General features: G+C 42.9%; 1 protein-coding gene across 2 annotated transcripts in view; it reads right to left on the bottom strand.

Annotated features, from left to right (window-relative positions):
- Positions 1-3,836: 3,836 nt before the first annotated feature.
- PACS2 (phosphofurin acidic cluster sorting protein 2) overlaps positions 3,837-14,734 on the bottom strand; it is an 80,780-nt gene continuing 69,882 nt past the window's right edge. For both annotated transcript variants that reach the window (XM_066623129.1, XM_066623130.1), the window contains exons 21-24: positions 14,201-14,336; positions 12,854-13,077; positions 10,492-10,605; positions 3,837-9,299 (exon numbers count right to left, since the gene is read on the bottom strand). In XM_066623129.1, the coding sequence (XP_066479226.1) occupies positions 9,187-9,299; positions 10,492-10,605; positions 12,854-13,077; positions 14,201-14,336 (587 nt within the window). In that variant the 3' untranslated portion in view covers positions 3,837-9,186. The remainder of the gene's footprint in view (positions 9,300-10,491; positions 10,606-12,853; positions 13,078-14,200; positions 14,337-14,734) is intronic.

Below are 14,734 nucleotides of genomic sequence, written 5' to 3'. Positions count from 1 at the left end.
ATGGGAGAGCTGAAGCATCATGCGGATCACTGATGAGACACCTCAGCATTGCTCAGTAGCTGAGAGCCGGAGGGCCAGATAAAAAGTTTCTGCAGGCCGCATCTGGCCCCTGGGCCTTAAGAACATAAGAACAGCCCCACTGGATCAGGCCATAGGCCCATCTAGTCCAGCTTCCTGTATCTCACAGCAGCCCACCAAATGCCCCAGGGAGCACACCAGATAACAAGAAACCTCATCCTGGTGCCCTCCCTTGCATCTGGCCTTCTGATATAGCCCATTTCTAAAATCAGGAGGTTGCACATACACATCATGGCTTGTACCCCGTAATGGATTTTTCCTCCAGAAACTTGTCCAATTCCCTTTTAAAGGCGTCCAGGCCAGATGCCATCACCACATCCTGTGGCAAGGAGTTCCACAGACCAACCACGCGCTGAGTAAAGAAATATTTTCTCTTGTCTGTTCTAACTCTCCCAACACTCAATTTTAGTGGATGTCCCCTGGTTCCGGTGTTATGTGAGAGTGTAAAGAGCATCTCCCTATCCACTCTGTCCATCCCCTGCATAATTTTGTATGTCTCAATCATGTCCCCCCTCAGGCGTCTCTTTTCTAGGCTGAAGAGGCCCAAACGCCATAGCCTTTCCTCGTAAGGAAGGTGCCCCAGCCCCGTAATCATCTTAGTCGCTCTCTTTTGCACCTTTTCCATTTCCACTATGTCTTGTTTGAGATGCGGCGACCAGAACTGGACACAATACTCCAGGTGTGGCCTTACCATAGATTTGTACAATGGCATTATAATATTAGCCATTTTGTTCTCAATACCTTTCCTAATGATCCCAAGCATAGAATTGGCCTTCTTCACTGCCGCCGCACATTGGGTCGACACTTTCATCGACCTGTCCACCACCACCCCAAGATCTCTCTCCTGATCTGTCACAGACACCCATTAACCTATATGTGAAGTTTTGATTTTTTGCCCCATTGTGCATGACTTTACACTTATTTACATTGAAACGCATCTGCCATTTTGCTGCCCATTCTGCCAGTATGGAGAGATCCTTCTGGAGCTCCTCACGATCGCTTCTGGTCTTCACCACTCGGAAAAGTTTGGTGTCGTCTGCAAACGTAGCCACCTGACTGCTCAACCCTGTCTCCAGGTCATTTGTGAGGAGGTTGAAGAGCACCAGTCCCAGGACAGATCCTTGGGGCACACCGCTTTTCACCTCTCTCCATTGTGAAAATTGCCCATTGACCCCCACTCTGTTTCCTTGTCTTCAACCAGTTCTCAATCCATGAGGGGACCTGCCCTCTAATTCCCTGACTGTGGAGTTTTTTCAGTAGCCTTTGGTGAGGGACCGTGTCAAACGCCTTCTGAAAGTCCAGATATATAATGTCCACGGGTTCTCCCAAATCCACATGCCTATTGACCTTTTCAAAGAATTCTATAAGGTTCGTGAGGCAAGACTTACCTTTACAGAAGCCATGCTGATTCTCTCTCAGCAAGGCTTGTTCATCTGTGTGTTTTGAGATTCTATCTTTGATGAGGCATTCCACCATCTTGCCCAGTATAGATGTTAGGCTGACCGGCCTATAGTTTCCCAGGTCCCCCCTCCTTCCCTTTTTAAAAATCGGTGTGACATTTGCTATCCTCTAATCTTTTGGCACTGTGGCCATTTTGAGGGACAAGTTGCATATTTTAGTCAAGAGATCAGCAACTTCATTCTTCAATTCCTTATCCAATGGGTGGGTGCCATCAGGGCCCGGTAGAATTTCTATGCTAACATTTCTTGGCAAGGTGTCACCACTAAGCACTTTGGTGTTCATTCCCTTTATGGCAGCCTGTACTTCATTTATGCATCTGTGAATTGAGAAATAATCTTTCTTGCATGTGCAGAAAAATCCCAATTTTTCTTTGTAGCTTTGTAGCTTTTTTTTGCGCTTTGTAGCTGATTGTACAGTGTTAAAATGAAGCATTAGTTAATGAAAAATATGTCAAACAACAAAAAAAGGAATCCCTTATCAAGTTCTAGCAATCTTCTTAAGCTTTGCAGAAGCATTGTTTACAGTCAGCTGAATTTTCAGTGTAGTTAAGGGTGCAATCAATCCTAACCAACTTTCCAGCACTGACATAGCTGTGCCAGTGTGGCATGCACTGCATCCCACAGTGGGGAGGCACTCAAGGAGCCCTCCTCAAGGTAAGGGCATGTTTGTTACCTTACTTTGGGGCTGCATTGCAGCTAGGTCAGTGCTGGAAAGTTGGTTAGGTTTGTGCCCAAAAACATTTAATGAGATTGGGGAGATTAATACTTACCATGAATCCCCCTTCTCAGTGGTGTCCATGTTCAGGTTAGTCCTCCTTTACGTTCATGAGACACTGTAAGATTGACACCTTTGCCAGGCACATCCTTCAGAGTGTCATCTCACATGCTTCCAGCAGCTCCCACCCTTGAGGAGCACAGCTTGGGCATATCCCAAAGGAGGACTAACCCAAACATGGAGATCCCACTGGAGAATGGGGAGATTAAAACTTACTGTGAGTTAGTCTGCCTGCCCTTGCAGCCGAAGCACGTGGGGGGAAAAAGGGGGGGGACTCCAGTAGGTCGGGGTAGTATACCCACGGGCAAGTCCCCAGGGACGACGCTATAGCTCAGGGCAGGGTACAGCAAGCCCCCTCTGCGCACCTAGCTGGCAGGACGACCATCCTACAAGCCCAGGACAACCAAAGCCATGATGTTGCAGTAGTCAACGCATCCAGAGCAAGGACTGGTGTTCTTCCATCCATCACCTGGATGTTGTGCATCTCCTGGACTGCACAGTGGGGAGGGGTCTTCGAGCTTAGACAGCCTTGTGGAAGTCCAGGCAGCCCCTCCCTCTCAGGAACTCTGTTTCTACTGGCCTGCCAATCCTGAGAGGGAGAAGCTACCCAAAAACAGGTTTGTTTGTGGTAGGTGTGTGCCTGAAAACATTTAATGAGATCTTCTCTGTGTTCATACACCACATTCAATATGCAAATGAAAATTCCAGCATGTCCTGGGTCCTGCTGGTAGTCTTTTTGCTACTGTGTCATATAGGACTACTGCCCTCTTTGGATAGGAGAAAAGAAAGCTGGGAACCCAGATAAGCCAGAAAAAAATAGTCTAGCTTTGGTTATCTTAGATGCTGCTTGCTGTATTATCAGGGTCAGTTTGTGAGCGAAACAGTGTGTGTAGTAAGTAGACATAAGGGAACTGATCACTAACTTATTTTTTTACTTCAACCTCTCCATGCTTTACACTTGCATCATCATAGTGCTGAGCAATTGGCTTCTTTTTATCTTCTCCAACACATGGAAGCATTTCATAATAACAAACAGCAATGCAGTCTGAAGAAGCACATCAGTGTGAGAGAGAGAGAGAGAGAGAGAGATTGGCTTCTCAAGAATGTACAGTACTTCTTAGCCTTGTCTCCACTTTCTCCACATTCAAGTGTGGAGAGACAAACACTGATCATGGGGAAACTTTCTCCCAAGACTGAAATTCTGCAAGCCCCTCTGTAGGGGAGGGAATATCTTAAGAAGATTTAAGCCAGCAGCAATTATATCTTGTAGCAACACATTTTGCAAGTTCTTATGCATTGTTTAAGGTGCTTTCCTTTTGGCTGTTGGCAATGCAGGGCTGGCTATTGTGAATGCAGGGCTGTTGTGAATGAGGCTGCTTTGAGTGGCAGACTGAAGGAGGAGGTGAATTGAGATTGCCCTGCATCCTGCCCCTCCTCTCCAGAACGACCTCCCACTTTCTGAAGCAGAAAAGGGGTTAAAAATTCATTTCAGAAAAAGACACAGAATAGATGTGCTTTCCATCCAGTTTTATTAGTAGTGCATTAATACCATAAAATATTTCATAAAGTAGTATACATTGCAATTTATTTCAAAAAGGCTATGTACATTTACCATCTTAATTAAAAAAAACAGTATAACAATGAAACAGGTGGACTGATCAGAAACAGATCTAAAGGGGCAATGTTCCTTCGATTTACGGTGTCTGAGCAATGGGCTCCACTGCTCTGCAAGCTCATTTCATACCAAATTTCACAAGCTGCTTTTTGAAGGAGGCACTGAGCTAAGCTACCAGGTCTGTTGATCTTTTTCAGAATCCGAAGCAGGATAATGCCAATATTAGGAACCAAGTAGTAAGTAAAGCTCACTGCAAAGTAGTGAGCAAAGTTTTGAATTCTAAAGAACTCTTCTTCAGACTGGGTATTAAAGTAAAAGGGGGGATAAAGTGGGGCATGATGGAAAAGCCCCAAATGTCTGTAGTTAGTGAGACTAGATGTGTATGCAAATGTGTGTGGTAAAACTGACTGGAAGTGAGCTTTGTTTGTTTGCAATAAAATGCCAAGCAACAGTAGGAAGCCATCTTTATCATGATCAGGATACACAGGGAGAGGGAGGCTCACTTTGCTTGCTTCCAAACCAGTGATCTGAGGGAACTGCCACTGCAGGGAGGCAATTCTTGGTAGGAAAACTGCAAGGGAATGAGCCAACATCCCTGTCCTTATGCATCCAAGCCGCCATATGGCTGTTTTCTGGGAGAAAAAATGTTTCCAGTTGAAAGCTTACACCTCTAAGCACACATTTGCATTCATGTCTAGTTTGACCCTTACAATCTTGTGATGGAGTGTAAGAAGGTTTTAAGCAGGGCTATTAACTCTTTTTTGGATTTTTTTTTTCTAATCAGCCAACACGGCTACCAACAAATGTTTGCATCCTTATCTAGACACCTACTGGTATGTTTTGTTACTCGGCAAAAGTTGAATTCCTATTCTTGCTCCTATGACTAATGAGGCTCTGCTCATGAACATATTAAGCTGCCCTCCAATCAGTAAGGTTCACCTAGGCCAGTACTGACTACACTGACTGGCAGTGGCTCTCCAGGATTTCAGTTGGGGGTCTTTTCCAGCCTGTCTGGAGGTGTCATGAACTGAACCTGGTACCTTTTACATGCAAAACATGGGCTCTACCACTGAGTGATGGCTCCTCCCCATTGCTGTTGCCTGAGCAGCAGTTTGGTGACAAAGGCTAACAGTAGCATCACAGACCAGTCCCTGGGGTTGCATTTTTTCTATTACCTTGTTTTAGGGGAGCACCCACAAACCTGGCAGATCTTAGGAAGGAATTTAGGCTCTCTATTTCTACTTCTTAGTTTTCAAGGGACATCTTATACTGTGAACTAACTAGTTAATACATTCATCTTGTACCATGTGATCAGAAAGTCTGTCTTCAAAGGTCCTGGATAGATGCTATTTCTGAAACAGACATCTGCATCTGTAAGGCCAAAAAATAAGCATAAAGGCAGAGGAACTTTTATTTCTATGTAGGTTAGCTGTGGCAGCTGGTCCAATATATAAGAAGCCCCATCACCATGACAGTGGATCCAACCCTGGCTCAGGGCACATTTACTGTTTTTCTGAAGAACCTGTCAACCTAGTATATAACTTCATTTTGATGGAAATGGCTACAAATGCAAAACAGAATCTATCAGGAGCTTAATTGCAAAAAATAGATCAACCCCATAGGCTGAGTATATGACAACAGCTTGCAAGAAACCCTCCTATTACAAGGCTCAACCACTGGCTGGGAAGCAGGATTTCTGTGATGTCCCATGACAATCTCTCAGTAAGCAAGCTGATCCAAACCTGGGAAACTGGCACTCTTTCCTGCCAGAAACTGCAAAGAAAGGGTAGCTTCAGCAGCTCTTTACCCAGGGCATTTCAGAGGGGGGAAACCTCTGTGGGATTATTATTAGCAGACAGTTGCAACATTTCCAACACAGAAATGTAACCCTGCCTTTGTTCTGTCAATAGCCCAGAACAGAGCATCTCATTTGAAAGATGCTGACCAATGAAAGAAAGCAAGGGAAAATGAACTTTTGGCTTGGTCCAGTCTTTAAAGGACATTTTCATAGGCACATTTGGCCATTCTGGAAGGATCAGAGGATTTCTCCTAACACAGGTAAAGTGTGACTATCTTTGTTATTATCACCCAATCATTCAGGTGGTTTACACTAAACTCCAGATATGCTGACATATACTTTTGTACAACAGAAGCACTTTATAGTTTGCTTAATCACAATGGATTTCTGGCATGGATTGCATTTTATGTAGGAAAAAGCATGCAAGCCACATATGCCTATTCACAAGTGATGGTCTAAAACAAACTTTGCACGTTCTTTTCTATTCAGAAGTGTTGTGTAGAAAATTACTTGCTGTGGAAGAGGTCCTGAGAGTGCACAGGCTGCCTTTGTCACAGTCAAATCCACTGTCATTTTTGTATTCAGCAGAAAGTATTCTGCAGTTTTCTGCTGGTGTTTCAGGAGAAGAGCTATGAAGGACTTGCAACAGCATATGTGAAGAACTGGTTTTCCTGTACAAAAGCAGTTGACAACTACAACAACCAGCTGCTCTGAGCTCTCTTATGGCAAAAATTCTGCATGCAGATTTTTTTTCTTATTACAAAATAGTAAAGGTTTTCCTGTTGCCTAAACCAGATACAAGACAATAGAGGCAGCTACTATAAAAGGTGCTAGCTGAATTCTTGCTACCAACTGCTCAACCTGCAGCTGTTTATCTGTTTGTCCTTATCAAGGAAGCATTGTCCCAAACTCTAGCACCTTTCACATGAACTGTTCAAACTCACAAATCCTTCTAACATGAAAGAATTAAAACAAATTCAGATCTAGTACCTTCCTGTAAATTTGACAAAACAAGATGAGGGACAAACACCCAAATCTTCACCTAGGGCCTCCACATCAGTACTGATAATATCATATGTGTATGAGCATTACCTTTTACAGCTGCTCATCTTGTAGCTGAAGAAACTGAATCCACATTGACACCTTTGTGAATGGATACCAAAGCACACCATTCTTTTTCATAATTATTTCACATTATTGGTAATTAATTCCCTCCAAATTTCTGTAGAGAATGAATATCTGTTAGTCTTAGAAAATACAGGATCTTCTGTGGTAAAACAATCCAAACACTTCAACTTCCCAAGACTGATATACAACATAATGAAGTTGGGAGTAAAACAATTTTATGGGATAAATGGAATCCTGGACATGCTAGAATTTGTCTCTATCTAGGCTTGACTGAATCCTTCATTGCACCATGGACAATATTATTGCAAGTAACAGCAAAGACTGCCAAAGCACTGCTGGCCAATTCTGTGCACAGCACTGCAAAGTGGACACTGACGAAAAAATGTGCTTTGGTTATTCTGCTTGGACAAGAATGAAAATGGACTTAAGGAGGAAGCCAAGCCACTTCCTTTTGGGTCTGATATGTCCAGTTCAACACAATCAGAAAGAAGTTATGTGCTTATGTGCCTTCTTTCCAAGGCATAACTGACAGCTATCCTTGAATAGTGAGGTAAAACTCCTTGAAGTGGACCTTATTGTCAGAGAGAGGCATCCCTGTTGCTCTTTGAAAGAACTTAAAAGCAAGCACCATCTCACCAGAATTGCAGCACAAATGGAAACCATTAAGCAAAAGCTAACAGACAACCAGTCCTAGAACAGATGCTTGTAATGGACATCACTTTTCTCAGGATACAAACACTACAAAGGAGTAGCCTTGCAGGTACATTCAGTGGCAGATTCTTGTTTTGTTTTTAAAGAAAGATTCGCCAAATCAACAAACAGGCCAAACAAACCATTTAGGCCAAGCCTCAGGCACCTGCTGTTGTTCTTGTGTAAGGATGGAAAGAATCAATCAACTAAGCCTTAAGTCCTTTTGGAGACTTTCAGCTTGCCCATATATCTCCTAATTACCCATTATTGCTGACTTTCAACCAAAACTACTTTTGTTAATTGGTTTCTCTAGGTCAGATAATACTGACTAGCTGACAAATCCACATTTGAATAGTTAAGAGAACTGCCACAAAATAATTAACTTGTAATAGAACTGTAGAGTTTCTATGGGAAAGGCTTGCAGGAAATATCCCAAAAGGTAGGGACTGTCTGTATCAATGTCCTTTTGTTTGGACCCCAGACTAAGTAGCTTTCCTGCCAAGAGGTTCCATTGGACTTGGACTCTTGGAGAAGAGTGTCCTTGTTTGTTTCAAACATCATGGAAGTATTGCATTGAAATATGAGTGTATTTTATATTCACAGCCTGAGCACCACTAGAAGCAGTAAGCATTAGAAGGATGCTTGGACATAACTTCCAAAGTGCTCTACATCCTAGTTTCACAGAATACACAAGGAAAGCCTTGCAGGCAGTTGTAAAGAGAGGGGAAGATCATCAAAGTGCTTTAAAAGGATAAGGAAATAAAATAGAGTTTACAGTACCTGTATGGAGTATGTGCTAATATTAGTGCATATAGGTGGATGTTACACTGAAAGAAACCATCTTCACAAAGCTAAACAACTCCTTTTTCCTAGCACTTTCTTTTTTGGCAATGTAGTGTTTACAAAATATTACAAATGGTATCTCACATTTAGTGGTCAGTTGTACTGAAAAATTAGTAGTACAAAATTGTAAGCAACAGAACATACCCTCACTTGCCCTAAACTAGTACCCTACATATTGATAACTTCAGTGGCAACTTCCTGACAGAAAGGGACTCACAACTGGATTGATTTGGGATGACAGGGAGGCAGTGCTACATTTGATATTCATGGTTTACGTTTGAAATACTGCTGAGCCCCAAGTCAGACATCAGAAAAGAGTCAGATTGCACTGTCACAGATAGAAATGTCTCATGGAAGAGAGAGAATTTCCTGTCTGAATATGGGTGGACAGCTGAGCAGCCATTTGTATTCAGCTGTGTGGTTTCGTCATTCTAGGATAAGATGATAGCTTAAACAATTTTGCTTTTACATAAATAAAGGGGCTAAAAACCATTTCAGACAAAGCTCTCCATTAGGTTAATCTGCCGTCGAATGATGTCAGTCCACTCCTCATCCCACTGGATTCTAGATTAATAAGCAGTGCAGTTACTCTTGAGTTTAGAAGTTTTGAGGTCTGTTGAAACTTAAGACTGAATTGCTGCTGCTTTAAGTGCTATCCTTCCCTTGCAGCCAATTGAAAAACAAACAGAAATGTAGCTGAGCAGTTAAAGAAGCCCGTAAGTAAGTAGTTGCAAGAGAGCACAAACAGCTGGCGCTTATGGTTTGTGGCCGACAGATCTGTCCTATGAATGCAGCTATGTTAGGATTTGGAATGCCCAAATATGCAGATGGGAAAGTGCTTGACATGGGAGGACCACTGCGCTGCTAGCTGGAAGAACTTCACATCATTCCATTCTACTCCATCAATCAGCACTACAACAGAAGAAGAAAAAGGGAAAAAAAATAGAATGAACTGCAACAACTGTTCCTACCTGGCAATTTTTAAAATATCCATTCAAATGAGTGTCAGTGTTCTCCCTACAGAGCTTCACATTTGTTTTACATTGACAGGTTGTGTGATATCCTCAACATACTTATGAAACCAAATTCCAAGTCTCTAGCTGATCTTTCTAAGCATCCACATTGGCCCTTTTCTCTGGATCAGAGCCAGCCTATCCATGTGGCCAAACGAAGCAGTGAACTGGCAAAGGGGTACACCTGCATCTGCCTGCCACTTCTTCCAATCCACTACCTACTACTATCCCATCTTTTTTCTTGCTGTCTTTGTAGAATGGTAATGGGGGTGTCATTCCTGCTCCAGCGTAGCTGCTAAAGAATGCAGTAGTGGGGCTGAAGAAGTGGAGGTGATGGACAGGGAGGGCACAGGCATGCTGACAGCACACCAAAAAAACAAACAAAATGGGGGTGGTAGAATTTCGCCTGTCTTTCATCTTAAATCAGGTCTGTCCTGGCCCAGTTATTATGGGAAATCCAGACCTCAGCTCATCACAATCTAGTGCTCTACCTATTTGTCCTCCTGTCTTTCTTTTCCATAATTGGTTTGTGGCAATTTTCCTAGACATTTTCCTTGATCTGTGTAGAACTGCAGCACTAGACTTTTACATATGAACTGGCAAAAGTCATGCTTTTCAGCCCTCAGACAGCACTCTGGACGCAACTGGAGCATAGCTCCCGGTGCATTTGGAAGGCAAAAGGTGGCCCACCCCCCAGATTCAGAATCTGCGGATACTCAAATCCATAGTTACAGATACCCATAGATACCAATCGCCACCTGTACTGAAAAAAATGGAAAAATTGTCCTGTAGATAAGGGGGAAACCCCCTACTAAAATCAGCAAAATTTTATGGTGTCTCTCTAGTGACTTGCTGCAAGGCAGATCCTACGTAAAAGAAGCTGGTGAATCCAAAGGATATCCTAGTGATATCCTTAGTGATAGCCCAAAGGATAATGAATGCCCTCGTGCTTCCCTCAGAGAACTCCAAGGTTTATCAACAGATTGTAGAACTGCCTCAAATATTTCAGCAGGAACAATACTGCCCCATGCAGGGGCTAAACAGATAAATTTCAGAGAGAGGAGACAATTGCACTGGTAATGTGCACTTACCTCGCAACATAGTCTGCTGATGTTTTGCTGTGCAAATCAGCCGACTGATCCCGTCAATACACTGGCTCTTAGAATCAAACTCCTTGTCTTTTGTTTTCTTAGGCAGAAACATCACTAGAAGAAACCGGGCAGAGAATTAAACACATAAGCACAATCTTTCTGTGTCTTCTTTCCTGAGGAGTGTTTGAAGGCCTAAATAATGCCAATACTAATAGAATCCTTTACATCAAATATTTCTTTTCAGCTATACCTCACAATGCAGTAGTGCTATTTCTGATGCAAGTACACAGAGAGGTATACTAAGGGCAAATGCCAGCTTGGAGCATACATGCCATATTTATCTCACTGTATCTTCCTGAAAAGTCCAATGCCAGAAACTCAGCTGGTCAAGCATGAGAAGATATAAGAACATCACATCCAGATCATTCCTCTACTGCAACTGTGGCCTAACTCTGCTTTAGAAACTGAAATCTTACTATGAATGTCTTAATCTCTGAAGGTATTCATCCATCATCCTTTACTTTTCAAGATAGTCCCACTTCCTGGGTCAGTAAGCAGGGTCAATCTTTGCAGTGTCTCCGGTGTCCATGTTTCTCCAGATCAAATTGGAAAAGCAGTAGTAACACCTCTATCTTATCCAAATGGAGCAAAAAAAGTAATAGAAAGAAAACGGCTACCAGAACAACAACAGTGGAAACTAAAAATCACATTCTGGAGTGCCACTCCATGCATCCCAATGGAGCAAAGCTGAGAGGAGACAAAAAGAAAAAGACATCGAGAACCATCCCCAGGAGTCCTTTACTACAACCCCAATATGTGTAACAAAGGCCGAATCCTGAAATAACAAACAGATGACTTGCAAAAAGAGGTAGGGAAATGCCCTGTGGGAGTCTTGGAGATTCATACTAAGAATTTCACTCTTCTTCCAGGACTCCCTGAGGACATTCATAATCCTTTATTCCTCAGATGGAATTGCAGGGTTGCAAGTTGCAGGGAATCTACGTATCTTATGACTCCAACAGCGGCTGCCACACTGCACCCAAAGGCTGCATCCTCAAAGGGGTACAGATTTATTTTATAATGTCTAACAAAGGTACTGAACCTCATGTAACTCTGCATGTCTCCTCAAGAGAAGACCTACTGTAAAAGGCAGCTGAGGCTGAAATCCCGACAGAACAAGCTATAATTTCTGACAGATTACACTTATCCAGTGTCTCATATGCCACACTATATTGCTGCATGGCTCACTGAACACTGGGCCTTGCCACCAGTCCTTTCACAGAAAAGGGCCAGCCAACAAGAGCCATCATCTCTGAGCCCTAGCTGTTGTCATCTCTGGTCAGGGTCTGGGCTTTTAAACTCAGCTGCTTTGAAAGGCTCCAAGTTTGAGCCTCTTCTGTACTCCTCTCTCCTGCTTCCCCAGATGAAACATCCCAGTTGCTTTGGCAATCAGGATGTGCATTTGGGAGCCATGCAGGTTGGTGCCGTTTGGATCCCATAGTGATGTGTAGCTGCTGTAGCAAAAATCTTAGATAGGTGGTAAGCCAGCTTGGGGTCCTGTTTAATGTCAGAGTACTAGGGAATTATCTCCAGCAACCCACCCTTGCCATGGCCCTGGTCTGGCCCCAGTCACCAGGTCTGGTGGAACATGGACAACCCTTTCCTGAGAGGAGAAGCTGCAAAATTTGGCCTTGCCTACTGACCCAGGAAGAAGGGGTACCCTGAAGAGTAAAGATTATGAATGCCTCTGAGAATCCTAGAAGAATAGCCAGTATTCACAGTGGCAAACCAAGATCTCAAAGACATTAGCCTGTGGTGCTCAAGAGCCAGTTCTCATGTATAAGTCCACTAAATCGCTGCAGCAACCTGCTCACAAGCTTTCCAGAAACTGTATTTCAAAGTTTATATGAGTGCTTTTCTTTCTAAAGACAAGTATTACAATGGTATGGGCTTTCTCTACGGTTCTATTTTTACTCTCATCAAAGAAAACAGTCCACAATGAATTCCTATGATCACTAAGCGTTGAACAGAAATGTTAGCAGTTCCATGTAAAAGCAAAAAACTGACACCATTGCCAGTTTCCATGAGTGCATTCACTGCCCTAAGTCTAGATTTACAATTTGAGTACCCAGTGTGGCTTGACAGAATAGAGGGACTTTACAGATTCACCAAAAATAGCTAAAATTGTAACGCAATTAAATCCATCTCACGCTAATTAAATCCATCCATATGTTAGTCCTCTGGAAAGCCCAATTTCATCCTTTCTATCACCAAGGGACATTTCTGTATTGAAAAGCAAGGAACGTTACCAGCAGAACATCTGATCAGTACAGAATAGTGAGAAAAGTTCCCCTTTCCTCACCTTTTTTGTTCTTTTCTTTTGTCACAACTGTCATTGACATAGTTGGAGTGGTAATGGCTTCCCCAGTAGGCAGCCGGCTGACCTGGAGAGACCGGAAAGTGCATTTCAGTGTGTTTTTGGCAGTGGAGAGATCCTTTTTCTCTGGGTCTTTCTTCTTCTCCATAGGATGAGGTGCAATCCAGTAATCTACCTGCAGTCCCATCAGTTCCATACCAAGACTTTGGCTGAAAGATGGGAAGAAAAGATTGTCATTTATAAACTACAATAAGTCCTAAAAACATTGTTGCAAAAGTGGGACACCAAATGGAGAAGAATTCTTGGAAAAGTGCTTATTGCTTTTTACCATGATCTGTCTCTCAGGTATTAAGTAGTCTACATAGTCTGGTTACATGACTGACTATGTGACTGTGACTGGCTATGTAGTCACAGTCACAAGACCCTTATGCCCCAATTCTATGGGTAGAGGTGTTTGAAAATGATGTTATTTCTTTTACTCAGAAGTAAGCTCGTCGTGTTCACCAAAAACAAAAACCTCTACCTATGGGCCTGCTGCGCCTCTGGAACTTGCATTCCAGTAAAGCAGTGTGCTTTACTGTAGTTACAAAAGATGACCTGCTATTCTGTGCAGTCAGGCTGCTGCAACAAGTGGTGAGTGGTCATGTGCAGCGGCCTGCAAAGAAGGCCTGGCACCAGTAAGTCAGTGTGGGGGGCAAACGGGGAAGAGACTGGGGTAGGGAGGGGTGTGAGGCTGGAAAGAAGGTGGTACCAGTGTCAACAGTTCCGCCGATATCCTATCCCCCTTTCTGGGCCCACTTGGAATTGCAGCAGCAAAATTGCTGGTGCAGAAGATCCATTACAGCACTGGAGGATTATCCTAGGGCAAGGGGAAAAAGGGCACGCCCATCCAGTAGAGCTGTGTTAACTACTCTACTATTTTCCTGAAAAGCAGTATAAACATATTCTTAATTAAAAATAATAATTTTCATGAGGTGACCTGGAAACACATGATGTTCCACAGTTGTTTTTGTGAACTTTAGAGTCACCTCAAGGAACATATAATGTGTGACTGGTGTTAAGAATAATGTATGACTCTATTACAAAAAATGTTGCATGAAAAAGGCAGTATCAGCAATGTGGAAGTGCGACAGGACCTCTCAAAAAACTTCACTGAAGTATAAACTCTGGGCATGGCCTGAAAAAGAAGTAACTTCTGCGCAATAAATCATAACGACTGTTAATGCTGATGACCAACAAAAACAGAGAGAAGAATCAAAGTCTTCATGTAAGGAATGTTATTTCTACTGTATGTGTTGCTACAAGCCAAAGAAAAGGCAGAACGTGCTTTACCTGGAAGAGGCAAAACTGCCTGTGACAGATGGTGAGGAAGGTGGGGTGGGGGAAGATTCCTTCACAGCAGGAGACACAGAAGGTGAGGGAGATGAAAGTACACTTGAACTACAGGGAGCTGCATCATCGGAGTCACCTTAAAGAGAATGATTCAAATGATGGGTCTGCAACCATCACCTCTAGTCTGCAGTCATCAAGAACACCACCTGCACATCACAGAAGTACAGCTCTGGAAAAAGTCACCACAGTTTTCTGATCCTGCTTTGAGACAGTACCTAGCTTCTTATTCTGCACAAGGAATGAAAAAAAAGTGCCATCTTGCACAATTTTTTTTGACAAAAGTTGGCAGGCAAAAATGATGCCTTCCCTATACCTCAAGATAACTGCAATGAAAAACATAGAAATGTTAGGAATTCAAAGCAAACGTTACTACTGCAAGTACTAGTTTCCTTCTCAGTCAAATATAAACAGTGTTTGGACTCTGTGAAAGCTACAGCATTTGAAACCTCTAAATGAAATAGATATTTGAAACCT

The sequence above is a fragment of the Tiliqua scincoides genome, chromosome 4 (assembly GCF_035046505.1).
Source record: "Tiliqua scincoides isolate rTilSci1 chromosome 4, rTilSci1.hap2, whole genome shotgun sequence".
Taxonomy (NCBI): Eukaryota; Metazoa; Chordata; class Lepidosauria; order Squamata; family Scincidae; genus Tiliqua; species Tiliqua scincoides.
The sequence above is the reverse complement of the archived record's forward strand: the minus strand, read 5'-3'. Positions and strand labels throughout refer to the sequence as shown.